A 26,717-nucleotide genomic window follows, 5' to 3' on the forward strand; every position below is an offset into this window, starting at 1 on the left:
AATGAAGTTCACCTTTTTTTGAGAGACCTTTTTTCTATTTTTTTGTTGCTTTTTGCTCCCTTTTTTTGTTTTGTTAATTTTTGCTCATTTATTTTGTTTAGTGAAGTTGTGAAGCGTGCTAGTGGCATGCGGATAGCACGAGCTAAGTTTTTATACTTTTCTTAAGCCCTACTTTAAATTTCAGTATATAAATTAACTACACAAAGAAGTTTTTAATCTGAATGTAAGTAAGTAAATATATAATTACGAAAAACAATTATTTATTTAAAAACTAATCTATATAACTATAATTTATATATAAAACTAAATTTAAAAAAAATTTATTAATTTAATACAAAAAGATTAATATATATTTTTATTAATTTTTTTTTGTATTTAAATTTAATTAAAAAGGTTTAATATATTTTAAATGTCTTTCTTAAGCCGCTGTAAAGAACATTTTAAAGAAATTACCCGCAACAGTTGTTCCTAGAATAATTATTCTATAATTTTTATTACATTGTATATATAAATGACATTTGTTGTTTATGGTTGGTTCTACCTAAAATAAAAATTTTAAGCTGTAATTCGACACTTTATTTTAGGCCAGAATTTATTTCCGTAAAAATAAGAGACGTGCCTCATCAAGGTTGTAAAAAATGTGAAAATTTTTTGATTACAGTATTATAAAACAATCAATGTCAACTATAACAAAATAATATATATATCAGTGTTTAATTTATTCCAAATAATTTATAGAAATCTGTGCAGTAAATAAAAACAAAAAATATGACAATGTTTAGAATCATACAAAAAATTTTACAAATTTTTTTACAAATTTAAATAAGTTATTAATTTTTTGTAATGTTTATAATTAGTTTTTTTATTTTAAAAAGATTATTTTTTGATTGAGTAATTTTTTTACCAAATAATTAACTTTGTTTTTTTGCCTTAGAAGTAAAGTTGGTATTTATATCTTGTATTACATCGTTTCCAATGCTCTTAAACCAATCAAAAGATTTATGAACACTTAAATTTTCAGAATTAAGTTTTTCATAAATATGTATGCTAGCTAGAATGGACTAATAAATGAAAAATAAAATTAATTATCTTGAAAACTGTATACGTTGTGTTCACATATCAGAAATATATAGAAATATATCTCTGTATATTGATGACCAACAAATTGCATACGCTTATACAGTTGCAAACTTGGGCACGACCCTTGATGCGAGACTTCGGTGGTGTGAACATGTCAGAAAATAAACGTCAAGAACTAAATCTTAAGTTCAACTCAATTAAGTGTCTACTTGGACGACGTTCTGTTTTGTCAATTGAAAACAATCCAATATTGCAAATCTGAACCAAATAGACAGATAATACAATGATATCAAAACAACATTCTACGAACAATCAGAAGTGCTCCATGATATGTCCGTAACAGCGATCTTCATCGTGACTTGGATGTTAGAGCACTTGCTGATATAACCACATGTCAGTCTAAAGCACATAAAAAAGGATTTCAAGTTCATTGCTGCACAGAAGCTTTATCACTTCTTCAAACAGAAGACTTTGTACGACGGCTTAAGAGAACCAAACCGTCTGATCTAACTAATTAAATCTAACAAATCAAAAATCTAACAAATTAAATTATACTATAATATTACAGATAAGGGTACTATAGACTATTTTAAGTCACTGATGTAAAAATATTGCTTATTAATTTTTATTTTTAACTAGGCGTCATTGAATAAAAAAGTAAAAAAAAAATAAGTATTTAAATGCAGTTAGAAGCGAACTATATTTTATAGTTATTATAGATTTTATTTAGTTACAAGATTCACTTCAACTTGCACATATATTATTGCTTTATAATTGAATAAAATTTTAAATAGTAGGTACCTGTGACCGAGTGACTTGTATGACAATTTTATTTAGATAATTGAAATATATTTCTTAAAGTTTTACTAAATGTTCTTTGTCCATATAAATTTTATATATACATATGTAGTTAAATATTTAAAGAAGAGATCTTATCCGAAAGATGTTAGAAGTTTTACTTAATGCGTATTATATGATAATTTTACTAATTCCTTAAATTAAAAAAAAATATTATTGAAAATTATGCACATTTTATATAACGTAATTCTAATAAAATATATAAAATTATATTATCTTTTCCCGTAAAAAAGACATATTTCTATGAAAGTCGTTGCAGTCCATTTATAGTGTACATTTTTATTGTAAATTTATATTGGTCAGCAGCTGTACTCTTTTCAACCGATTCGATTCATATATTTAAACATGTCAAAATTTTTTTTATATTATATTAGCGATTTGTAGTAATACCCTTTTTGATTATTTTTTTTTTTATTTATTTTTAAGCGATCCAAAGATATCTCTTTCTTTTATTTTCAAGACTTTTGTTGATACCTCGCATTGAGACTTATTTATTTCTTTTCAGCAGGTATATAAACGTCAGTTTAACACTATTTAAAGGAATTTTTTAAAAATTTCGTAGCTTTTAAATATTTTTTTTTTTTGTGAGAACATGACATCATTCTAATATCAAAGCGCTTATTTGAAAGGAAGAAGTTACTGGAAATCCCTATAAGCCTAAATTTTTTTTGATGAGTAATTGTAAAATGTGTAAAACATTTTAATAACACTTAAAACCTATGTAAATAATTTTTTTTCTTTCAAAATTACATCATAAACTCTTTTGTTGACTTATGACAAATTGAGTTTTATGATAAATTTAACATATTTTTTATTTTCATTTGTTTCTTTTTTCTTTGTAAACTGTAACCTTGTCATGCATTTGTAAATATTATTTTATTTTTTTTATTTAGATATATGGAATGTTATTATTAAAAATTTAGTAACTAAAAAATATTTTTTACTATAACTAAAGAACTCTTTGAAACATAAAATAAAATAAACAAATAAAAAAAATATATGTATATAAGTATGTATATATATAGATTTGTATTGAAATATTTAACACACATAAACCTAATTTTAAAATTTTATATTTTGAATACATATTTATACAAACGCAGAATTTAATGCTATATCTAGTTTATAAAAGTTATATATATCGTATAGTCACTATACTATCATAGTAAAGTAATAGTAATAAAATATTATTACTTAAATAATAAATAATAGTACTAAAATATTATAACTCTTATAATTGCTGATCGCAGTGAGTTTCTAGGTTTGATAATGAAAATTGTATATTATTAGCTTATTCTACAGAAATTCAGCCTGGTCAATGGCACACTGATAAAAGCTATATCTATTAGAATTAAGGATACTTTTTTTATCTTCGTTTTATGACTAGTTTTCTGATTAATTTAATTTTATAAATTAGTTTATATTAGATGAGTGGGTAAGTTTAAATAAGGTTAACAATGTGTGACATTTTCATAAAAAAACTTTTCCGGATCTGATCTGTCTAACTTTAGTAGCACATTACAATCTCCAACGAAAAGTAAACGGCATTCAAATTGCAATCCAGACCATACTGATAAAACGATTCGTGGGTTAAAACTCACTTAGGTCTAGTCCGGTTTAAGAACATGTTTTCAACATATTTTGACATAAGTTTGCTGGCTCTGTTTTAGAAGTAGAGCATCAAGCATTCCATAAAACCCCTTCTAGAAAATCTATACAGGGGTTTAACTCTGTCTGGTTGACTTCCCAAAATTTACTGAAGCTAGATCAGAAGAAAGGTAATTCATTTGCTGTATATTCAGAAATTTTGAAGAATACTAAATAGATCAAGAAAACAAAAAAGGAGAAAACAAAAAAGGTATGAAAAATTTTTTTAAAATATTAGTTTAAAAAGCCAAAACTTTTTCAAGATCTATTCTATGACGTAAAAGTAAAAGCGGTTTCAGATAATTTTTTCCATATTAATAATATTGATTTTACTTATTCTAAAAAATCAATATATATATATGACAAGGTTTGAGATTAAAAATAAAAATTTGATTTTTAAATATTCTTTTTAATTATAAATAATACTTAATTTATTTTTATTTGTTTCGGAAACAAATTTAAAAAATTTTAATAACACATTTTAAATGTGTCTTGTTTTATTAATTTTTTTTTTGAATAAAATTAACATAAATTATATTTTTTTAAACTTAAATTTAAATTTTTTGATTAAATATATTTAGACCTAGTCTGGTTTGGGTTTGATATTGTAAATATCGAAATAAATAAATCTTTAAAATGTCATGACATTTGGCTATCGTCATTTAATTTATGTAGTAAATAAAATAATATAAATAAGAAAAATAAATAAATAATATTAAAAAATTGCATTTTATGTTAATTCTGCAATAATGGCAATTCCTAAACAAAACCTTTGTGAGTTTTAAAACAAATAAAACTCAACTTTGCAATATTTGCTAAAACGTGCTTTGCCAATGCATTTAATTAATTTTTTTCTATTTTTTGTTTTATTATTTCATTTCTTTGAAATATTTGAAGTTACCTCGATCTTGAAACGTGATTCGAAATCAGAAGTGATTTGAGGTAATACTCATATAAAAGCGACAGAAAAAAAAATTTGCAATCATTTTAATTTGGCAAATGTAAAATTGAGAACAAATGCAAGAAAAATTTGCATGCAATGCTTGTCTTATGCCGAATTCGTCAACGAATTTGTTTACGAAATTTTGGTTTTACCCTGGTATTCGAGAATAGTGCTAGTGCCTAAATATGCATGCGTCAGAGGCAGGAAGTAGATAGTAGAAGTGCTTGTAAGTAAGTGGGAGGTGTCTTGCCAAAGATACGCTCGGAATTTTAAGTTTTGAATGTATTGTTTAGTTAATTAGTAAACAATTTGTTATTTATGTTAAATAATTTAAAATATATTTTGTGTCAGAGACCGATTGAAGGTAGTTCAAAAGTTTTTTAAAGTAAGCATTTTATTTAATTGTAGGCTTTTATGCAAACACAAATATATATACTTGCACTTTGATAAATATATAAAACATTTATTTATAATTATTTTGAATAAAATTATAATAAAAATATCAATATAATTTTATTTATATTAAAATTTTTTATATGTTATATTTTTATTTATGATATAATAAATATTCACAGAAAGTATGATTCTAATATCTCATGAAGTATTTTTTAAAACATTAAATGTGACAAAAATAATAATCATATAAAATGCTTTTGCGTCTTATATAAATAAATGGATATATACATATACAGTTAAATTTTTATTTTGTTTAAAAAAATAAATTATTTTAATTTCTTATTTGCCAAAGCCTTATTTATCGATGTTATTTATTATGTTTTAGTTTTGAAAACAAATTGTAACATGGATTGAAAATTTAAATTATTATATACAAATTTAAATTATACTTTGCTGTGTTTTTTCTGTCTATTTCTCTGTTCTCAGTTTCTTTTTGAACCCTAAGTATCACATTATCATGTGATACCATGTGATCTTTGATATCAGTATCACATGCTGAATTGCGTTGTGTTTTTTTAAGATCTTTAGCAATCTTCCACATTTATAAACACATCCATATTTATGATTTTCTTTCATATGAGTTTGATATTTACACACTTCCTATTATGTGTATTTTATCGGCGCAGGGTTATCCATTTTATGATTCCGAAAATAAACGTAAATCAAACACGCTTGTGAATGATATATTGGTCAAATATTTATTTCAATATATTATTTGGACCTTGTCTTTAAAACGAAAAAAAATGCAGTGCCTGTAATAGTGTCACATCATTAGAACATGAAACTACATGTTTCAGGTCTGGAATTGAACCTGTTGCTTGGCTCAAGGTACTGTTGAAATCACATATTTTCCATATGTACATTCATCTGTTTAATATCAGAATTAACGATTTGTGTCATATTTTTTAGTCCTTTTCAAAAACGTAAAGACCTATCACGTCTCCAGATTAAAGACCACATCATATAGTGAATCTTTGTAAATAAAATTGTTTTTTGACAGTTATTTGTGCAAAATCTTCAACATTTTTGTAGTTTTCACAATTTACTAGTATGTATGTATGTTGATCCTTTTTTCGAGTCAGCGTAACTGGGCACTTTTACTCTTTGATAGCTGGGGGTACTACAGGGTCCCACCCATCTCATTGATTCATTTATGTATATCCTATAAGCTTCATGATTTTTTAGTGATTGGTTTAAGATCTGCTTAATTTACTAGTAAGTAAATTGGTTTTTCTAAATAAATTGTTAAAAGATCCATATTGTTCAATAGCAAACCTTAAATTAAACTTATGATGTTCTCTGAACGACAATTCAGTTTAATATACGTCAGTGACGCGAAAAAGAAAACCCTTTATTTATTTATTGCATTTCTATATACTAATTTTATTATGTTATTAATGTTATTTTGTTCACTAAATAACAAAAGCAATAAATACTTGCAAAATGTTTTAATTAAAATTTAGGATTTCGACAAAATTAACTTATCGCATTTAGACCAAACATTAAAGTTAACGAAAAAAATTGACTTTGGTCGATCGACAGTTGTGACCAACTATCCTTTATTGACCCAATTTGGCATCGTGCAACTTTTATATGTTTGAAAAAATGTTTTTGATGATGAAAGGAAAACAGTTTTTTGAACATATAAGCTATTACAAGGCTTGTACCGACATCTTGACGAACCGTATTTTAAGACATAATAATCGCGCATGTATTCATTTATTCATATGTCTGAAATTTTTATAATGCATCATTCAAAGATCTACTTACTATAACCAATTCATGTAAAGTCCAATAAGTTGTTTTAATACAAATATCTACTCTTAAAAAACTCCCGTGAATGAATGGTGTATGTTTGGTTTTGATAGATATTTTCTTATTAACTATTAGCTATATCTACTAAGTTTTTTTCAAGCAGCGTTAATTTTATTTCATTTTCTATGATTCAATAAAAAAAACATTTTACAATATATTATGAATATTAAATTCTTCTCGACACTTTAAATATAGAACATTATTAAAATTAAAATAAAACAAAAAGTAGATAAAAATATATATATATAAATTATTATATAATATATTTATAAATTATTTCTTACTTTAGTTATTTGTTATGTAAATTTTGCAACAAATTAATTATAAATCACGGAACTGTTACCCATTTATAAAAATCATATAATGATATATATATATATACAACAATATTAAACCTTTAGTATATTTAAATTTATAATTAATAAAACAGAATTCCAATTAATAATAATAATTATTTACTACAACTTCTAAGTTATTTAGAACCTTTGACAGGTATTCAGACATCCGTTTGAGCTGAATAAAAATGATTAGCCGTACAGATTAAAATCTTTTGTAAGTAAGATTATTTGCATATAATGACTTAAACAGATTTAATTCAATAAAGTGTTTTTAATTAATTTTATTATCTTTTAACTTAATCGATATTGAATTATATAACTAAAACTTTATGATACAATACGGAATAGAATTTGAAGTAGCAAAGAATTGCTTGGGAAAAATCTATTTATGTGTATATATAACACTCGAATTAAGGTGTGAAATACCATTTATTTAAGAACATAATCATTTATAAGGTATTATATTTAAAGAATTAATAAAAAAAGGAGTGATGTAAGCAAAATTAATTATAAATTATGGGAAAATAAAACTCCCCTAGACGAAGAACTGAATACATTTTGTTGTGGAGTTTATGTCTTTTTTTAACGAAGAGAGACTACTTAGTTGTACGAGAAGTATTTAAATATTTTCGTATATTTAAATAAATAGTTTTTGTTAAATTTTTGGAAAATTTATATTATTTTGTTTTTAATAATAATCACATATCCTACATGCGCATAGTGCAAGATTCCTATCTTAGGTTTAGAAAGATACTTGCGACACATTGAAATAGATAATAATATCAGGTTTTCTTAAGATCAGACGAAATGCATTTATTTTTATTGAATTTCAAGTTGAAATTATTTATTTATCGTGTTTATCTATCGTAGAATTACATAATAGTTATATAATTGAATATAATTGATAAATAATTAAAGATCTAACATATTTAACATTAGATCGAATCAGGAGTTACGACATTTTAACACTTTTTAAGTCCCATTTACTATTTACTACGTTAGTTCTTGCTGTTGGGAAGTTCAGATTACGTGAGTATCTAGTGAGAATAGTAATTGTATTAAAAAAAAAAGTAATTAGTAATTATTAAACTTGAAGCTTACTTTCAAGAAAGTGTAAATAGAAATTTGAAAGAATTTAGGATAGAATTGGATACAATCAAGTTAGCATCAGGGTTTGGTGTTAGCGTATTAGTTTTGTTTTATACGTTTGACAATATGTATTTACTATATTTAATATATAAATTTTTTTAAGTGGCCATGGACCACCAGCTTTGAAACTAAAAGAGCAAACCTAGACTTTAAGTAGTAGAATGCGTTACTATTTTAATTGCAGTGCTCAACCCATATTGAGCATTCTAATAATTAATAGAAGTGGATATATTCACTAGTCTACAATAACTAGATACAGATCTTCTGTGTCATTATACTTTTACCGTTACTAGGGAAAGAGACGAAAATGTGCACCTTTTTGTATTGTTCTAAATTCTATATTCACATTTAAAACTCCCATCTATATTTATTTGTTTACCTTGTTTTTCCAATAATGTAATAGCAATAAAAACAAACACTTTAATTACTTTATGGTTTAATCTTTACGCAACCTGATCTGTAATTTAGACAAAGTTGAAATTTAAAACTTTTATGTTCTAAATCAAGAACTTTATCCTCAATATGAAAAACTTATGTTCAATAAATAAAGTTAAAAATTTTACATAAAAGAAAAAATTATAGTCCAATATACCATATTTTGTGTAGCACCTAATCTTCAAAAGAAAAACTAAATTATTGTAACTTATTTATTATTATATTGAGGCTAGTTGAGTCAGTGCACTTGAGCACTTTTACTCTCTATTAACTGCAATGTTTCTTCCTTTCTACGCCCCTCTTTACGCTTTGACTGGATTATAGTTTATCACTTCATCAGACTAAGCAATAATTGACCTCAGATCTGTTTACCTCCCCGAGGAGACTGTAATCATTCTGAGATTCGATAAGGCGGTGTTGATAAGCCTGGCAGTTTTCGTAAATAATTTTAGGGATCTATCCTTTATGAATTTTTTGAACGGTGTGAAGTATACCTGTTAAGCTAATTAGTAACAAAATACATTTCTTTTACACTGCGTTGAGTTGAGTTGAGTTAGACAAGATAATTAAGTTGAAGCGAACAAAGGATCAATCAGCAGTTAAGTAAATGTAAAAACTATATAACAAAAAATGCAATTTTATATGAGATTTAAATTTTGTGATCAAATTATTGATATGCAACATAACTATTTGTGTGAAAAGCAAAATTGATTCCAATGGATACGCATTTCATGAAAGACTTAAGTTATTCGTAGGCTTGAAATGCCGGTCCATTTTGATGGATATATTTTAAATAAACCTTACTTAATAATGAGAATATTTTTTTATATCAATTAATATGATTTCATATTCATTCAAACAGCATGTAATCTGATTATAAAATACAATTGAATAATACTGCTAAATACCTTTAATTTATTGATAATTTGTAAAAAAAACACTTTTGACAGATGTATTATGAAAGCTTATCAGATGCATAGATAAAAATCTTAAGCACTCTCAACGTTTAAAGTGACAAGTTGAATGCAATAATTACTATAAGTCAATAAATTAAGTGCATCATTTTTATCTACATAGAAATAACTGAAATTGCTGAACAAATTGTCATAAATCTGGTGGGGTTTTTACGCTAAGTCGACTCGTTTGACTAGTTGCGGGTGCCATTTGGTCTGCTTTAATTAAGTCAAAACAAATGAAACCCAACCCGAACAGATCATACTGAACGTACTGATCGTAAGAATGAAATTTATTGAGTTGAGCTGTTGGGTTCGATATATTAAATTGTCAGCATTTTTATATAAATTTTGTTGTTTTACTTTGGTTGTTAAGTTTCACTTTAGAATTATTTTAAAAATTCATTAATTGCAAATAATAAAAATTTAATTATTGGAAACAAGTTACGTTATTGCTGTCTTGTTGTTTTAATTTTATTTCACTTAATATTTTTGTTTTTAACTGCGCAAACGGTTTTGTATCCGTTTGGTGTGGCTTGAATTTTAATTTTATATAATTTTGAATGTACCCATACTTTCAAAAAATTATACTAAATTCAAAATTACTTTTTTAAACGTTTTCATCCTTTATTTTTCACTTTTTATTAAATTACAATCGGTAAACAACGTTTTATTATTTGTACTTTGCGTTAAAAAAAAATAAAATTATTACTTATTACATATTTTTAAGATGCACTCAAATAAGACTGGGGATTAATTAATTGCTTTTCTTTTTACAACAAATATAAAGTAGACATCGTCTGGTATAAAAATCAGTATGCCTGATTATAAAATATGCCATGCTCTATAAAACTAAGGGGAATGTTGAATCAAAAAGAAAATTTCGATAATTGAATGTGAATCCCTCTAACGTAATTTGCGGTGCTAAACATAAACATCATGTATCATTTGTATCCAAACTATAGTTTAAGTTTAAAAACATTCGCCTTTTCAACACAATAATTAATTTTACTGTTTTTACACTGCTTAAAATGTTTATTTTTAAAACGATATACATAGTTTTTAAATTTTATTATCTCATATTTCATATCATTCGTCTGGATATTTGAACATGATAGATTTTATGGCACTTAAATAACGAAAAAGCTTGCAAGGAATAATGTCCTATCCTAAGAGAAGTAGAAAGTTATTAAGAAATATCTACTGGAATTATTCTATTAGTGAAATTTTCAGTAGACCTAAACTCAGATAAGTTACTGGTTGCTTTAATCTCATATCTAATGAGTGATACTGTTATTCAATTGTAAAATACCTCTCCATTTTAACTGGTAATGTTCTGCAATTTTTAGCGGAATGGCTCATTGTCCTTTCTCGTAATAATAACAATAATATTTTATAATATTTATTTAAAAACAATTAACATATGTTAAAAATTGTTTTTTTTTTCTCAAATTTCAGAACCGAAATCATTAGTTGTTGTTGGTAAACCATCTCAAATTGATACAGAAAATTTAGATGAAGTAAATTTAAATTCATCAAGTGAAGATACTCAACCGGCTCAGATTGATACAAACTCCAATCCACTACTTGAACAAAATACAACTAGTTCTGATTCTATATTAAGTCAAGCAGCTTCTTCATTTTCAGCTCTACCCTCTGTAGCGTCTAGCGTTTTTTCTACATTTTCAAAACGTATCTATTCTGGAAGCTCTTCTCGGGAATTAACGCCAAGTACAGAACATATTAGTACCGATACAAATGCTAATTTTCAGGGACAATTAAATATACAACCAGCATATATACAACCGCAACAAGTGCCACCACCACCACAAATATTACATTATCAACAAACAGTGCCACAACAACAGCAGCTACCATTTTTACAACAATCCGTAACACCATCACAGGTAGATTATCCTGCGGTTTTACCGCCACCACCAACACTATTACAATCTTCAGTAAATAATAACAACCAAAAGTAAGTAAGCTTTATTGAAATTATATAACATTTTTATTTCATTTATATCTTCTAAATTTTAAGTGCTTTAATTGATCAAGTAAATGCACCATTACCGGATTTCTCTAGTGTGCCCACAGTAGAACCGCCTAAATTATATACACCAACTGATGTGCCCACATTACCAACAGTGAGTGCACCACCGTCGTTAGGTCAAAATACTTATCGTCTTAAAGCAAAGAAAAAAATATATGCTCCTATACCTGGGTTCTCACAGCAAACATTTCAACCAACACCAGTAATTGATCCGTTAGCTGTAAATGCACCAATATCCTATCAAGAATCACAATTTCCACAAACTGAAGTAAATCAGCCAACCAACTTTACTTCTTCAGATACATTCTTTCAACTACAACCACAGCAACAACAACAACAACAATCATATGCTCCACCAGCACAAGAAGTGCGCAAGGGTGGTTTATTTTCATTAACTAATTTAGTACCAACTGGAGTTCTACAAAATATTTCTGGACTTGTACAATCGGCTGCTGATACTTTAACACAAACTATTAAATCAGAACCTTCACAGCCAATAAGTACACCACAATTATACCAACAACCTTATACATCTGAGCCATATAACACAAACTATTTTGGACAGACATTACCACCAACACAAAACGTTGAACCTCCATCAGCAGTTCCATTTCAACCTAGTACCTATAATATAAATCAAATACCAGGAACGAATAGCAGTGTTGCAGATCAAAATATTACTTCAACTGTTCCGCCATCGAATATTCAAGTAACTACCACCGGTAATGTTATACCAGACATAAATCAAAACGCTGCAGCTTTTTTCCATACAAGTTTACCGGCAACAGCAAGTATACCTACTACTTCTGTACCAGCCCCTCCTCAGCAGAATATTCAAATTGGTGAGGTGAACAAACCATTATCAGCTTTAAATATTTTTAGTCCTATAACTGAATCAAACACACTTTCAACAATTTTACAACCAACTGAATCAACTGAACCAACTAATTTGTTCAAACTAAATACCGATAACTCACAATCATTGAATACTGCTCTTGAGCCTAAATTTACTACAGATTCTGACGCATTCCCAACAGCAACTCAACCGGCTGGGGGTATACCGCCAGCAGCTGGTGTTTCTAGTTTAGGTCATATACAATTGCAAAATCCACCTTCTTCAACTACTGCACCACATCAACTGCCACCAATATCAAGTGGCCCAGTTTCATTTCGGTTACAAAAAAAACCAACTTCAACAAATGTAAGTGAAACTGCTTCTTTGGTTTTCAATCAACCATTAGTTCCACAACAACAGTACCCTTTGATACCGCCAGCAATTTTTAATCCGTTCGATGCGCCAGTATTAACGGTTGGCGGTAATTTTAATACGCAGTCTAATATTGTACAATCTGGAAACTATTTTATACAAGAATCTGTGCCATTAGTTGTACCTGAGAATCCATCAATTAATGCAACTGAAGTTAAACATACAGCGGCAAATATACTTGAACCAACTAATATACTTGAAACTGTTGAACTTTCTACTACACTAAAAGAAACACAATCTATAAACTCGCCTTCTGCAATAGAAGAAATAAAAGCAGTAGATATCAACGTTTCTGCTCCAATAATTGAACATTCTAACCAACAGGATTCTCAAGAGCACAACTTAAAATCAGAATGTCAATTGTCTTCGGACACAGTTGGTCTTATTGATAAACAAGATCAAGTTTTTTCAAGTTCGGTAATTGGACCGGGAATAGATCAAGCCACAGATGATTTAGGTCATAATTTGAAGACTTTATCAGTTGAAACCGAAACAAAAACCAAGGATTTAGCAAACTTTCTGCCTCCACCGCCTCATACTCCTACGCAACGAGGAGCAGTCAATCCATATAAAAGAGAAACTGTACGTTCACACGCTACAGCAGCGGTTTCTCAATCAAATTTAGCCAATTTTTTTACACCTGTTCCAGCAAACAACGCAGGTGGATCTGAATTTAATTTCTTTGCTACGTCTACAACTACTGAACCCATAAATTCTATAAATTCCTCTTTTCAAACAACACAACAAGAAAGTCAAACTTCTGAAACAACTCAACTAACTAATTTTTTCAATCAACCAATTGAAACGTCTGTACACAATTTAAGCCAAAATACTTTTGATATTAATACTTCAAGTGCAGTACCACAAGGGCTTTTTTCTCCAACATCTCAAATAGTTGGTGCAGCGCCACCAATATTGTTACAAGAAAAAGCTAACGAAAAGTCTATTGCACCACCATCAACTGAAGCGCTAAAATATAATTTAAATCAAAGTACTTTTGAAGTTACTGATAAACCAAGTGCAGTACAACAAGTATTTTATTCTCCATTGCCTCAAGTAGTAGATATACTGCCACCTTCATTGTTAGAAGAAAAATCTAACGAAAAATCTGTTGTAGCACCTGCTATTGAAACGGCACAACATAATTTAAATCAAAATACTTCTCAAGCAGCCAATAACTTAAGTGGAATAACACAAGGATATTTTCCTACGCAACCACAAGTAATTGGAATAACGCCACCTTCATTGTTACAGGAAGAACCTAGTAAAAAATCAACTGAAACTGAAACTTTGACTCATAATTTAAATCAAAATACTTTAGAAGTTATTGATACTTCAAGTACAGTACCACAAGGATTTTTTACTCCATTATCTCAAGCAGTTGGTATAGTGCCACCACCATTGCAGCAAGAAAAGACTAACGAAAAGTCTTTAGAACAAGCACCAATTGATACACCAAAATACAATTTAAATCAAAATACATCGGACGTTACTGATAATTTATCACAGATACCACAGGGATTTTTTCCTCCATTACCTCAAGTAATTGGTATTGCACCACCACCATTGGCACAGGAAAAACCTAATGAAAATTCTATTCTAACAGCATTGAACACAAATTTTGCTCCGCCACCAATTGGTTTTGATAATATAGTTAAACAAACATTCGCCACAGTTGCGTCTACGTCTGAAATATTGCCGGAAGTGGAAAATTTAGATAAATCAAAAAATATTGAATTAAAAAATTTACCATTGGAGAACATTTCAGATAATAATTCTACTTCAAATTTTTTTTCCACTTTTTATTCTGGAACATCAAATTTACCAATACAGCAAGCGCAAAATTCTCAGTCAATACTTCCAGACCCATTAACATTTTTTGATTCCTTTGCGATAAACAATTCTCAGTCACCATTCAGCGCAACTGCGCCTGCACTAGAAACTGCTGATGAGGAACAATACAAAGAAGCAGCACAAACCAACGAAGATCAACTTATAAATAATTTTTTTAATAATCCACCACCTAAGGAAAGTGGGTCAGGAGTTGGTGATCTAAACTATGATCTAGTACATACTGGTTTAGCTGTTAAAAACTTACATACTCGTTCATTAACTCCAATTTCGAATGTAGTAGAACCGCCGTCGTCATCGTGTTCGGAATTTTCAGAATTAAATAATAGCGCGGTTTTGGCACAAAAAGTAATTTCAGAAACTGAAAAAAATAAAATAATACCACAGAAGGTCTGTGATTCTGATAAAACTGATAAAACAGAAAATATAAACGAAGAAATTAAACATTACGAGGAGTTACCAGAAGAAATACTACAGTCACTTAGAATGGCTAATTTGTTGATAAGCGAAAAAGGCGATGCCACAGCACCACCAGCTACAATTGTAAGTTTGATTAATAATCAAAATCTCACAAATTAAGTGTATTATTAAAATATACATTATTATAGGCATATACAGCTGCTATAAAACATTGGTTTTATAAACGTGCTGATGGCAATAAATTTGTGTGGACACCATTTAGTCATTATGACTCAGCATTGTTGGAAACAAGTCTTATTGCTGGTAGTGGTAAGTAAAAGAGGTTTAAATTTTTTTGTGTGCGGTTTATAATATATAGAGTATTTCGTAGATGTTTTAGATAGCTCAACACAGTTAGTAGCTGTTGAAGGCGGGCGTTATGATGTCAATATATCTGCACGTTCAAAAGTGCCAGTATATTGGGAAGGCGACCCCATTGAAGTAAGACGTTGCTCTTGGTTCTATAAAGCAACAGACTCGAATTATATACCATATGATGAAGAGACGGCTGAGTTATTAGAGAAAGAATATAAGCAAGCAGCAGAAAGTGGTGTATGGCATAGAAAAATAGTTATTACCGGAGGAGAGCTGGTTGTATTTCATGGTCCAACAGTAATCGTACATTTTCAACAGCAAAAAAATACAGATGCTTGGGGAGGCACATCAGTAAGTATTAATATGTTTGGCAACGATATAATTGAAAATATCCTCTTTTTTGCTTGTTCTAAAATAGCAAGTTACTTCGCGCCCACGTGTAGTTAAACGTGATTTAGATGATTTTGTTATAGAACAAGGTGAATCACAACGAGTCGATCATTTATTATTGATGGTACACGGTATTGGTGCCGCTTGTGATCTAAAAATGCGTGCAGTGGAAGAAGTTGGTAAGTTGCAATTCATTTGATTTTTAAAATATTTAAAATAAATTAATAAACCTTGGTTTAATTTTAGTTGATGATTTTCGAACTATTGCACAACAATTAGTACAATCTCACTATAAAAATTCGACAGAAATGGGTATTGTTGGACGAGTGGAAGTTTTACCTATATCATGGCATAGCGATTTACATTCAGAAGAAATGGGCATTGATGAAAAACTCAAATCGATTACTTTAGAATCAATACCAAAACTAAGAAATTTTACTAACGATACTTTACTTGACATTCTTTTCTATACTAGTCCCACATATTGTCAAAAAATAATAAATACTGTTGTACAATCAATGAATAACGTTTATATGAAATATCGCGAAAGACATCCCGAATTTAGTGGTGGTGTTTCAGTAGGTGGACACAGCTTAGGTTCACTAATAATGTTTGACCTCTTATGTCATCAGAAACCTATCAAAGAAAGTGAAGAACAGAATATGGTACGATATTTATTTATTATAGTTTTAAATTGAAGTAAAACTTATTGTTTTCTAATCTATACTATAACAGGAAAATCCAGATAGTTTTGGTTCACCAGTATCATTGATACCCCAAAAAGAAATAAGTGCAAAACAAATCAGTTACACAATGGGTCCGGCTGGAACAGGTCAACCCTATATCAATTATGCGCAGCTAATATTCCAACCTAAAAAATTTTTCGCTTTGGGTTCACCAATTGGTGAGTAAATATTTTGTTTGATATAGACTAATTCATAAATTATTTACTTTATTTAAATATTTTCATTTTATTACATTTAGGCATGTTTGTTACTGTACGAGGAATAGATAAATTGGGTTTAGATTTTCGCCTTCCAACTTGTTGCGGTTTTTACAATATTTTCCATCCATTTGATCCAGTAGCTTATCGTATTGAAGCACTGGTAAATCCTGATATGAGTCCTGTGCGGCCAGTATTAATACCTCATCATAAAGGAAGAAAACGTATGCATTTGGAGTTAAAGGAAACAATGACACGCGTTGGAGCTGATTTAAAAGCCCGGTTTCTCGATACATTTAAAACAACTCTTAATAGCGTATATTCACTAGGATTTAAAACTAAAAAAGAGGAAGAAGAAGCAATGGCTAAAGAAGTTGATAAGGTGAACATATTTTATTTATAAAATATTGTTATTTATTTTAATAAATATTATATTAGGTTTTAAAAATGCAATTACAAAAAGAAGAAGACCAACAAGGGCGTGAACATAAATCTCCTAAAGGTGAACCAATGGACCAGGGTTGTCAAGAAAACGAAAGAACTAATGCACATTCCATGAAACGTAGCCGCGTCGATTCTTTTTCTACAATTAGTTCAGATACGGAAACTCCAGATATTGATATACCACTTGGAAAACTAAATGATTCGAAGCGTATAGACTATGTTTTGCAGGAAGCTCCTTTAGAATTCTTTAACGAATATATATTCGCTCTGAGTAGCCATGTTTGCTACTGGTATGTTATGATTTAATTAGATTACAATAATTTTTTTTATAAGCATTTTCTGGTTTTGGATTTTTAGGGAATCTGAAGATACCATACTTTTTATAATGAAGGAAATCTATTCTGGATTAGGAGTAAGTCCAGATAGTCAAGTACCACAGCAAACCATGACAATTGAACGACCAAGTTCACAAAATAGTATATCTCAGTCTATACTATCTCCAATGCAATAAATTGCATTGTAAAAATGTAACCATAGAGGCAAAGAGGCGAATTTATTCTAAATTTTGTGTAATATCTAAAATATATATTTTTTCTCAATTATTAAAAGTTGTACATTTTTTCTTGACTATTTCCCTTATTAAAACTTTAATTAATTGTTTTGTTTTTATTATATATTTAATTCAATTTTATAAAATTTATATATATTATCGAAATAAATGTATCTGCGCAATACATATTGTTTTTTTCACTGTATAAGATTAAAACATTAAGAATAATAAATAGATAAATAATTAATTATCATATAACAAATCTGTATAAATAATGGATATAAGTATTATTCTACGTGGGGAATACTACACACTGCAAGCCATATGATCTATTGCGGTAATCCTAATTGTCTTTGTTTATGCAGATTCTTAGGTTTTTAATGAAATTAAGTAACTTACATGGTTTGTTTTGTTGCATGTGTTACGCGGTAAAACGAGTCTGTTCCCAAGATGAAAAAGTTGCCGCTTTTCAAATTTGGGCATTCACAGATAATGTGTTCAGGCATATCATATCAAAACCGATTTCACAGAAGAGGCATATATTCTGAAAGGTCAATTTTGTAGTCAATTGTATTTTTAGCTGCAGTGTCCTATCTGATACCTTGTAAAAAATTTAGTATTTTTACGAAATGATTCTTATTATGTGTCTAACAATGGATAAAAAAAAACTTTGAACTATGTACAATTATATGTTCCGTAAGAGATCAGTACGCTTTTTATATGTTTTCAGAATCATGAACTCGATCAGATGATAAACAAAAAACAGTTATTCGATTTGTAAGGGTTTAGCATATATGAAGGCTGTGATATATATTGTTCTGGACGGAGTATGTAAAATTTTCATTGAATTATAATATCGCAAAAGGTTCTAGGTGTAAGAATGATAGAAAGATTCCGAAAAAGAAAGATTCTATATTGTATGTTCAACTATATGTTCCGTAAGAGATCAGTACTCTTTTCACATCTTTTCAGAAATCAAGAACTCGGCCAGAGTTTGGTCGAAATCAAGAACTCGACCAGATGATGAACAAAAAACAGTTATCTGAATTGTAAGAGATCAGCGTATACGAAAGCTGTATAAGAATGATAGGAAGATTCCTAAAAAGATGTATTATTATAGTAGCATATAAGCCCTAAAGTAACATAAATTTCAATATTGAAATCATGAGATATTTTGATCTTTGGGAAAATTACAAAAAAAAAAACTTAAAAAAGTATGCTTTTCGTCACAACTTATATAAATAAAAATTAAAAACAATTTAAAAATATTTCTTGTGCACATTACAAATTTTGATAGTAAAAAAAAATTTCCATAGTCCCATTTCTATTGGCAAAATTTACTATCGCAAGTTTCATTATATAGGTATAATCCTAAGTTTGTTTTAAAAGCTAATGTATTTATTATGGGAAATCAAGCTGGAGCTGATGAAAATGCCTCAACTTCTGACGCTGTAAGCTATATTAATAGTTATTAATTAATTCAATGTTTAATTGTAAAACTTATATTTTTGTCAGTCATATAAACCCGCAGTAATACATTGGTTCCTTAAACGTCCTATTGGTAAAGATAACATTTGGACACCATTTTCACGTTACGATTCAGCACTCTTGGAAACTGCGTATGCAGCTAAATCTAGTAAGTTGGTGATAAAAGGATATTTGTGCAATTATTACGTATATTATCAAAGGTCAAAGTATAGAGGCCCGTGAGCACAGTAGATCTATTGTTCACTGTCTTGCTTTTTAAAACTGCATGTTTAGGCTTTTAATAAATTTTGTATAATATTTGCAATCTAAGTAATATATTTTTAACACAGCCGAAATGATATCGGTTGAAGGTGGCCGTTATGATGCTGATATACAGCAACGTAAGAAGGTGCCTGTATATTGGGAGGGTGATCCAATAGAAATTAAGCGTTGTTCTTGGTTCTATAAAATTGATAATTGGAAGATTATACCTTTTGATGAAAGTATTGCTAAAAGACTAGAAGCAGAGTATGAGAAAGCAGTTAATACTGGTGTTTGGCATAAAAAAATATCAATTGAAAGAGGAAAATATGTTATTCTTCATAAACCAACACTAATTGCATATCTTCACCAGAATAGGATTCCTGATCCTTGGGGCGGTGTGACGGTAAGTTATTTTTTAAATTTACTTTCAAATTTGTAATTTTAAGAAATATATTTAAATAAGCAAATAAACACAACCACATATGAGGTAAGGCGTGATTTGAAAGAATTTCAAATAGAGGATGGGGAAACAGAGCGTGTGGATCAACTTTTATTTGTAGTACATGGCATTGGAGTAGATAGCGGACTGACATTACGTACTTTGCAGGAAGTTGGTAAGCAATTATTATTATAATATACAGGTTGTTCTACAAATTCGCCGAATAAAAGTGAGAAAACAAATATTTTCCCATTTTTATAACTCTTTTTAGTTAGTATAATGTTCCTTAACTTTACTACATCTATTCTAATGATGCATCAATTTATGGCACACATCACTGTATTAGCCTTCTAGATGGCTAGTAAAATAGTTCTCTATGATAGCAAAAGTTTGCAATAATAATTTGAAATTATTATTATACCAGTTGGAGGCGAAATAACCGTAACTTTCCTTTAACCTATCAAAAAACTGATCGTAACACTTTTATGACGCCTTACGTTACACGAGTATTATAATATAAATTATGAACGGTTTGTTTAATTACTCAACAATATAAATATTTTTAATTTAAATTTAAGTTGATGAATTTCGGGAGCTGGGACAAAAATTGATACAATCACATTTTAAGACATCATCAAATGCAAATGATATGGGTCGTGTAGAAATTTTACCTATATCATGGCATGGACGTTTGCATTCTGAGGAGTTGGGTATCGACAAGAGGTTAAAAGCAATTACATTAGAATCGATGCCAAAGCTACGAAACTTTGCAAATGAAACATTGCTTGATATTCTCTTTTATACAAGTCCCATATATGGTTATAGAATAAGAAAAGTAGTTGTGGAATCTATGAATAGAATTTATGAGAAATATTGTGCTAGACATCCCAAATTTAATGGTAATATTTCAGTTGCTGGACATAGTTTAGGTGCAGTTATATTATTTGATATAATGTGTAACCAAATACCACATGCAGAAAATGACAATGTAAGTAATATGTTATAGTTGTAAGTGCATTTTTGTAAGTTATATTATTATAATATTAATTGTAGATTGATGCCTCTACATCCAGTTTTAGCATTGATGAGTCACAGCTAAACTTTGAACCACATCATTTCTTTGCTTTAGGATCACCAATCGGTACGTCTATAATTGTACTATTTACCATAGTTATACAATTCACATGCACTTTTAATATTTTAGGCGTATTCCTAACGGTACGTGGTAGAGAAAAACTGGGTTTGAATTTTCAGTTACCTACATGTCAAAACTTTTTTAACATTTTTCATCCCTACGATCCGGTTGCATATCGTATGGAGTCACTTGTTAATCCAAAATTAAGTGCAATATTACCAGTTTTAATACCACATTATAAAGGGCGTATGCGAATGCATTTAGAATTAAAAGAGAAAATGAGGAGGGTGGGTCAAGATTTAAAATCACGTTTTATGAATACTTTTAGAACAACACTAAATAATTTTCCACTATTGGGCGCTAAAATGAGGACGGATTTTATAAATGCAATGAATGAGGAAGCCGAACAGGTAAAGTAGTGAATTTTTATTAATATGCTTCAATATAATATAATACTAGTCTGATTAATAGGCGGTAACAGCTGAATTACAAAATACACCGGAGGAAGAGGAAAGTGGAAATCAACAAAATGGCGAAATTCAATTAAAATCAAGCAACGCAGTTATGGAAACTGATACACAAATTGAACTTTCTCCATCAAATAATGATATTTCATTAGGTCAATTAAACAATAATAATCGTATCGACTATGTATTACAAGAAGGACCCCTGGAATACTTCAATGAGTATATATTTGCCATAAACAGTCATGTGAGTTATTGGTAAGTTCAGTTAATTATTTATTAGTTATATTAAAGTATATAAAATAAAATTATTATATTTTAGGGACTCAAGGGATACAGTATTATTCATTTTAAGGCAAATTTACAAAAATTTAGGACATGATCTGGATATTCAAATTTCTGATGAATCTATGCAATAGACCAATTTACAAAATTTTATAGAACAAAAACTAACTAAACAAACTGAAATAAAACTTATTTTAAGCAATTTCCAAATTAGTTTTTATTTTATACGCTTACATTTAATTTTAATTTACTTGATTTTATAATTTTTATAATGTTTAATTTTTTCTTTCAGTTTGGTTACTATTTTGTATATAATACCGGTTTAAGTTTAGTTTATTGCTATCAATTAAGGCAATATCTGAACTGGTCAAACCGTTTATAACGTTTCCTAAAAGTATTACCTGCAAGTATTATATAAAATAGATTCGTTATCGATCGTTACAATTTGTTTTATATAAACAAATGAATTTAAATTAATTTTTGATATAGTTTCCAGAAAAATTTATTTTTTGAATTCATTTATAAATCATATGTTCTCATATATATTACAAATTGTTTTAAGTAATTCTTATACTTACATTAGTTATATTTTAAATTTAATAATTATTATTTTCCTCTAAAATTACTTTATGGTACCTAATGTACCTTGAGATTCGCCCACCTTTTTCATCACATTTCTGCAAAACAATAGACCATGACGTCTATTATTTTCTCTTTAATATGTAATGAAAATTGTTACATAGAGTAAAACGTAAAGTTGAAGCATTACCATAAAGCTTTAGAATAGATCAACTTCTAAAATCTGAATGAAAGTTAGATAGTCATATCCCATTTTTTATCATTGCTATATATTTATGAAAATTAATATTCATTTGCAACTAATTGAAGATTACTTTAAAAATAGTACAATGATAGTATAATTAAGTTATTTTGCTGATGGAATTAATCAATAAAACTCTTTTGCGTTTTTATGAAAAATATTGACTATAATACTCCTTCTTACTCCTATGTGTTAGTAATAAGCAGTTTTAACATATTCTGAATTTATCAAAGGTTAATGTATTTCTTGTTTATAGTTAATAAGTATTATTTCTGGATAGATAAATCAAAGTGTATACACTGAATAATAAATATTAAAATATTTAATATTGTTTAACTATATTTAAGTAGGTTTTAATATATTTTTAACTTACATCTAATTTAGACCAATTTTGTGGGTCTCCAAAGGAATTACTCTGCTTTGAGAGTTTAGCAAATGCCTCCAGTCGATCGTGGGGACAGTTTTTTAGTTGTCCTATCCATTGAACAGCTTCCCTTTAAAAAATATTTTTTGTAATTTTCTTATTTTTAAATTGTTTATTTTTCGTTGTCACGAAGCCCTATTACTACAATATATTGGTAAAATTCATCCTAATATTGATTGTCAGATAATAATATTTAAGGTTGTTAACTTATTTTAACAGTGTAAAAAAATAGTGTCATCAAATAATATTGTTTCACAAGATCTTACGCCAACACTGCTAGCAATAGTAGTTCTTAATATTTAATACAACACTTACTTAAATGCATCAGCATGTATTGCATCAATATCTGTGGTATTCAAATAGCATATAATTTCACCCATTGCAATTAAATCGTACTCCGAATACGTTTCCGGATTCTTCCCTATCCATTCGTTACGAAGTTTTTGTGCAAGCACTTTTAACTGTTCCTCTTTAAAACCAATTGTAATCAACGTATGTTGTATTGCACCAAATGCTTCCACGGTTTCGAAACGAGCCATTGTCACATTACGCAATTCTTCTGTTGATATTGAAGTTAAAACTTGTCCCAGCTTCTGATAAACGTTGGGTGGTATAAGTTCAATGCTTACAAAATTCTATAAAATATACCAGTTTATCCATATTTATTACTGCTTTTATATATAGATAATTTAAATAAATTTACCAATTTAACTAATCTCCAAATGTTTTCACTTAAATTTTGAGATAATTCTTCATTATTAACTTCATCGACACATGGTTCCATTGCAGCCCACTCTAAAAACTTTACATTTTCGTCACCCAAAATTTCTTTGCAATTAAAAGAAATCACCATTTGGATGTTTACCATAAATGGAAAATAATTTATAAGACAAAAGTATTTCATACCTTTCCGCTTTAAACTTCTTTAACTAACTGATTTTATCATTTCTTTTTCTTCGGTTATTAGACATTTTATTTCATGGCATTAAAGCCTAAAAGTAGGTCACATCAATCAACATTTTGTAATTGATTTTATTTGGAAAATTATTTTTGTAAGAGTTCCTTAAGATAATGAACAATTTACATAAGTTCATGAGTGAAAGTAATTTAAACACCTTAAGTTCCGGTAAAAAATATTATTGTATTTTAGTTACAAATAAGTAATAGCACCATGTATATTTATTTATTATTAAATCTGTGAGAACTTCAGAGATTTATTTATTATTAAATCTGTAAAAACTTCACAAATTTATTTATTTTTAAATCTGTGAGGAGATCATTGTTATCAAGAAAATAACTGATAATAACGTTAAGAGCTCATCAATATTATGGTAATAAGTTTTGACTGGCAGTGGCGGAGCTAGACCAACTCTGCACGTCGGCAAAGCATGATTGAAAGTTTTATTGCTAATCAATTTAAAATAAACACAAATTAAAATAAATGAATTTTCTTACTTTTAGTATCACCCTATTTTTTTTTAAATTATATCATAATGAAGATAGTCTCTCTTGGACCATCATACTTTTCTAGTACGTCTTAAACAATTTTAACTTTGCTTCTTTCTTTTCGTCGAAGCTATACTAACTGGAACTGTGAACATGAATCTGATTACTATATAAATATTAGGGAATACTTCGAATATAGTTAATGCCATTATCAAACCAAATTGCTCAAAATATTTATTAAGTGCTTAGAATCCACAGTCGGTAACTTTTTGCGAAGCCCCTGCGGGCGTGAGACCGTCGGTGGTCGCCGACATCGCTGATGCCTAGCGACTCCACTGTTGACTGGTATTAACCTGTCAAAGTATTCATTTGGGAAAAATCACCGCAAGCCGTAATTTTTATTACATTACGTTCTTACAAACTTATGACATAATTTTCAATTGTGTATATATATAAATATATACCCATTTACAAAAATAATCATTGACTTACCCTGTATAACATCACATATAACTGATATGTGAAAGTTCTGCTGCTACGCTGCTTTAAAACTCGAGCAGAGGCTTTTACGGTTATATTCACCAAACATCATTTAAAATTTTGAATTTTATGTTTGAAAAATATAATATAAATTATATAAATTATTTGCGAAATCTGACAGACTTACTAACACCGCATTATCAAATCTCAGAATGGTTACAGGCTCCTCGGGGAGGTATGCAGATCTGAGGTCAATTATTACTTAGTCTGAAGATGTAATAAATAATAATCCAGTCAAGGCGCAAAGAGGGGTTTTGAAGAAACCTCGCAGTTAATATAGAGTAAAAGTGCTCAGGTGCACTGACTCAACTTCCCTCAACATAATAATAATAATAATAATATATATATTTTTTAATGTTTTTATATAATTAAAATAAAAATGAAAAAAGATTATACATATTTTAAATTCTCTGCATTTAAAATTTCTCACAAATTTCAAAATGGCGTGTAACTTTGTCTTTTCACGTAAATATTAGGTCTGTTCCACGAGCTACTCATAGTAAAACATGAGTAAAACAGAAGTAAAATTTACACAAAAATACTTGAAAATTTGCTGGTGGAACGCGCTTGTGTATACACAGTGTTTACTCAAAGTTACTATGAGTAGCTCGTGGAACAGACCTATTATTTTTGCACATTCCTGTAAAATTTTCAATAATTAAAAGCAACTTATATTTATAGTTAAAATGTGATTAATTGATATTCGCTTTTACACAAATATATTAGATAGTTTATTAAAATTTTAATAGTTTATGTTTAACTTTTTTAATTTGTTTCATTAGCACACACACTTTAACTGATGTATTCTTATTGGAGTCGAACAACTACTAGCAATATTTTTTTGTTTTCGTCTAATTCGGCTTGAATTAATAGGCAGTTTTAGGAAAACTTATGCAAAGCGAATTGATAGCAGCAAAAAGGAATCTGCGTGTAAGTTTAAAACAGAGATCACCAAGGTAGCCTACTTATACATCAATTATTAGGAAAACATGTGCAAGGCGAATTGACTTCAATAGCAACAAATCTGCATATAAGTTTGCAACAGACATTTTAGTTTAATCAGTCGTTTAATTTAAACCTTTGCCATTTTATATCGATACAAATTCTTATCAAAATACATTTTGATGTAATGTTTACACTGTTTAATAATTTTTATAGCTATGTATATTTCCATATATTTAAGGAAGCACTTTCTAATTAAAAAGAAGGTATATTAATTCAAAATTGATCCTTTCTCGCTAGCTAATAATTTTAAAATATTCTATAGGATTAATTATATTCAGTTGCTTATTACTTATTTACTTACTGTTGTTCTCTTCTCCTCGTGGAGCATAGGGCCTCTATCATAGATCTGAACCCAACTCTATTGCTTTAAAAATTTAAAAAATAAAGATATCTTAATTCATGATAAGTAAACTCTTTATTTGAATTATTTATAAATTAATGTTTTCATTATATAATATAATTTTACTATAATTTACTAAAAT

General features: G+C 28.5%; 3 protein-coding genes across 3 annotated transcripts in view; 2 read left to right on the forward strand and 1 right to left on the reverse strand.

Moving 5' to 3' along the window:
- LOC119670286 (mucin-4-like) overlaps nucleotides 1-18,050 on the forward strand; it is a 61,513-nt gene extending 43,463 nt beyond the window's left edge. The window contains exons 2-11 of the mRNA XM_038080487.1: nucleotides 11,133-11,652; nucleotides 11,716-15,388; nucleotides 15,454-15,574; nucleotides 15,636-15,970; nucleotides 16,038-16,188; nucleotides 16,256-16,674; nucleotides 16,745-16,913; nucleotides 16,994-17,334; nucleotides 17,391-17,686; nucleotides 17,754-18,050. Coding sequence (XP_037936415.1) covers nucleotides 11,133-11,652; nucleotides 11,716-15,388; nucleotides 15,454-15,574; nucleotides 15,636-15,970; nucleotides 16,038-16,188; nucleotides 16,256-16,674; nucleotides 16,745-16,913; nucleotides 16,994-17,334; nucleotides 17,391-17,686; nucleotides 17,754-17,907 — 6,179 coding nt within the window. The 3' untranslated portion in view covers nucleotides 17,908-18,050. The remainder of the gene's footprint in view (nucleotides 1-11,132; nucleotides 11,653-11,715; nucleotides 15,389-15,453; nucleotides 15,575-15,635; nucleotides 15,971-16,037; nucleotides 16,189-16,255; nucleotides 16,675-16,744; nucleotides 16,914-16,993; nucleotides 17,335-17,390; nucleotides 17,687-17,753) is intronic.
- A 1,182-nt stretch (nucleotides 18,051-19,232) lies between these two features.
- LOC119670288 (SEC23-interacting protein-like) lies at nucleotides 19,233-22,169 on the forward strand. The gene is made up of 9 exons (XM_038080490.1): nucleotides 19,233-19,397; nucleotides 19,462-19,582; nucleotides 19,764-20,080; nucleotides 20,141-20,291; nucleotides 20,695-21,104; nucleotides 21,170-21,257; nucleotides 21,321-21,661; nucleotides 21,723-21,973; nucleotides 22,038-22,169. The coding sequence occupies exons 1-9, from the start codon at nucleotides 19,350-19,352 to the stop codon at nucleotides 22,132-22,134; spliced, it is 1,824 nt and encodes a 607-aa protein (XP_037936418.1). The 5' UTR covers nucleotides 19,233-19,349; the 3' UTR covers nucleotides 22,135-22,169.
- Nucleotides 22,170-22,296: 127 nt separating this feature from the next.
- LOC119666752 lies at nucleotides 22,297-24,246 on the reverse strand (the record flags this gene model as incomplete). Its single annotated transcript, XM_038076035.1, has 4 exons — nucleotides 23,948-24,246; nucleotides 23,560-23,879; nucleotides 23,194-23,314; nucleotides 22,297-22,401 (listed from the first exon to the last, which is right to left on the reverse strand). Coding segments are annotated over exons 1-4 (747 nt in total), but the record flags the coding sequence as incomplete, so codon positions are not given.
- Nucleotides 24,247-26,717: the final 2,471 nt, after the last annotated feature.

Source organism: Teleopsis dalmanni, chromosome 1 (genome assembly GCF_002237135.1).
Source record: "Teleopsis dalmanni isolate 2A chromosome 1, ASM223713v2, whole genome shotgun sequence".
In the NCBI taxonomy this organism is placed as follows: domain Eukaryota; kingdom Metazoa; phylum Arthropoda; class Insecta; order Diptera; family Diopsidae; genus Teleopsis; species Teleopsis dalmanni.

What these genes read in the sequence shown, in the direction of transcription:
- LOC119670288 (XM_038080490.1), top strand. Translation starts at nt 19,350, where the DNA reads ATGGGAAATCAAGCTGGAGCTGATGAAAATGCCTCAACTTCTGACGCT. An exon ending in TGCTTTAGGATCACCAATCG is followed by an intron (nt 21,258 to 21,320) that starts GTACGTCTATAA and finishes TTAATATTTTAG; the next exon opens with GCGTATTCCTAACGGTACGT. An exon ending in TGAATGAGGAAGCCGAACAG is followed by an intron (nt 21,662 to 21,722) that starts GTAAAGTAGTGA and finishes TCTGATTAATAG; the next exon opens with GCGGTAACAGCTGAATTACA.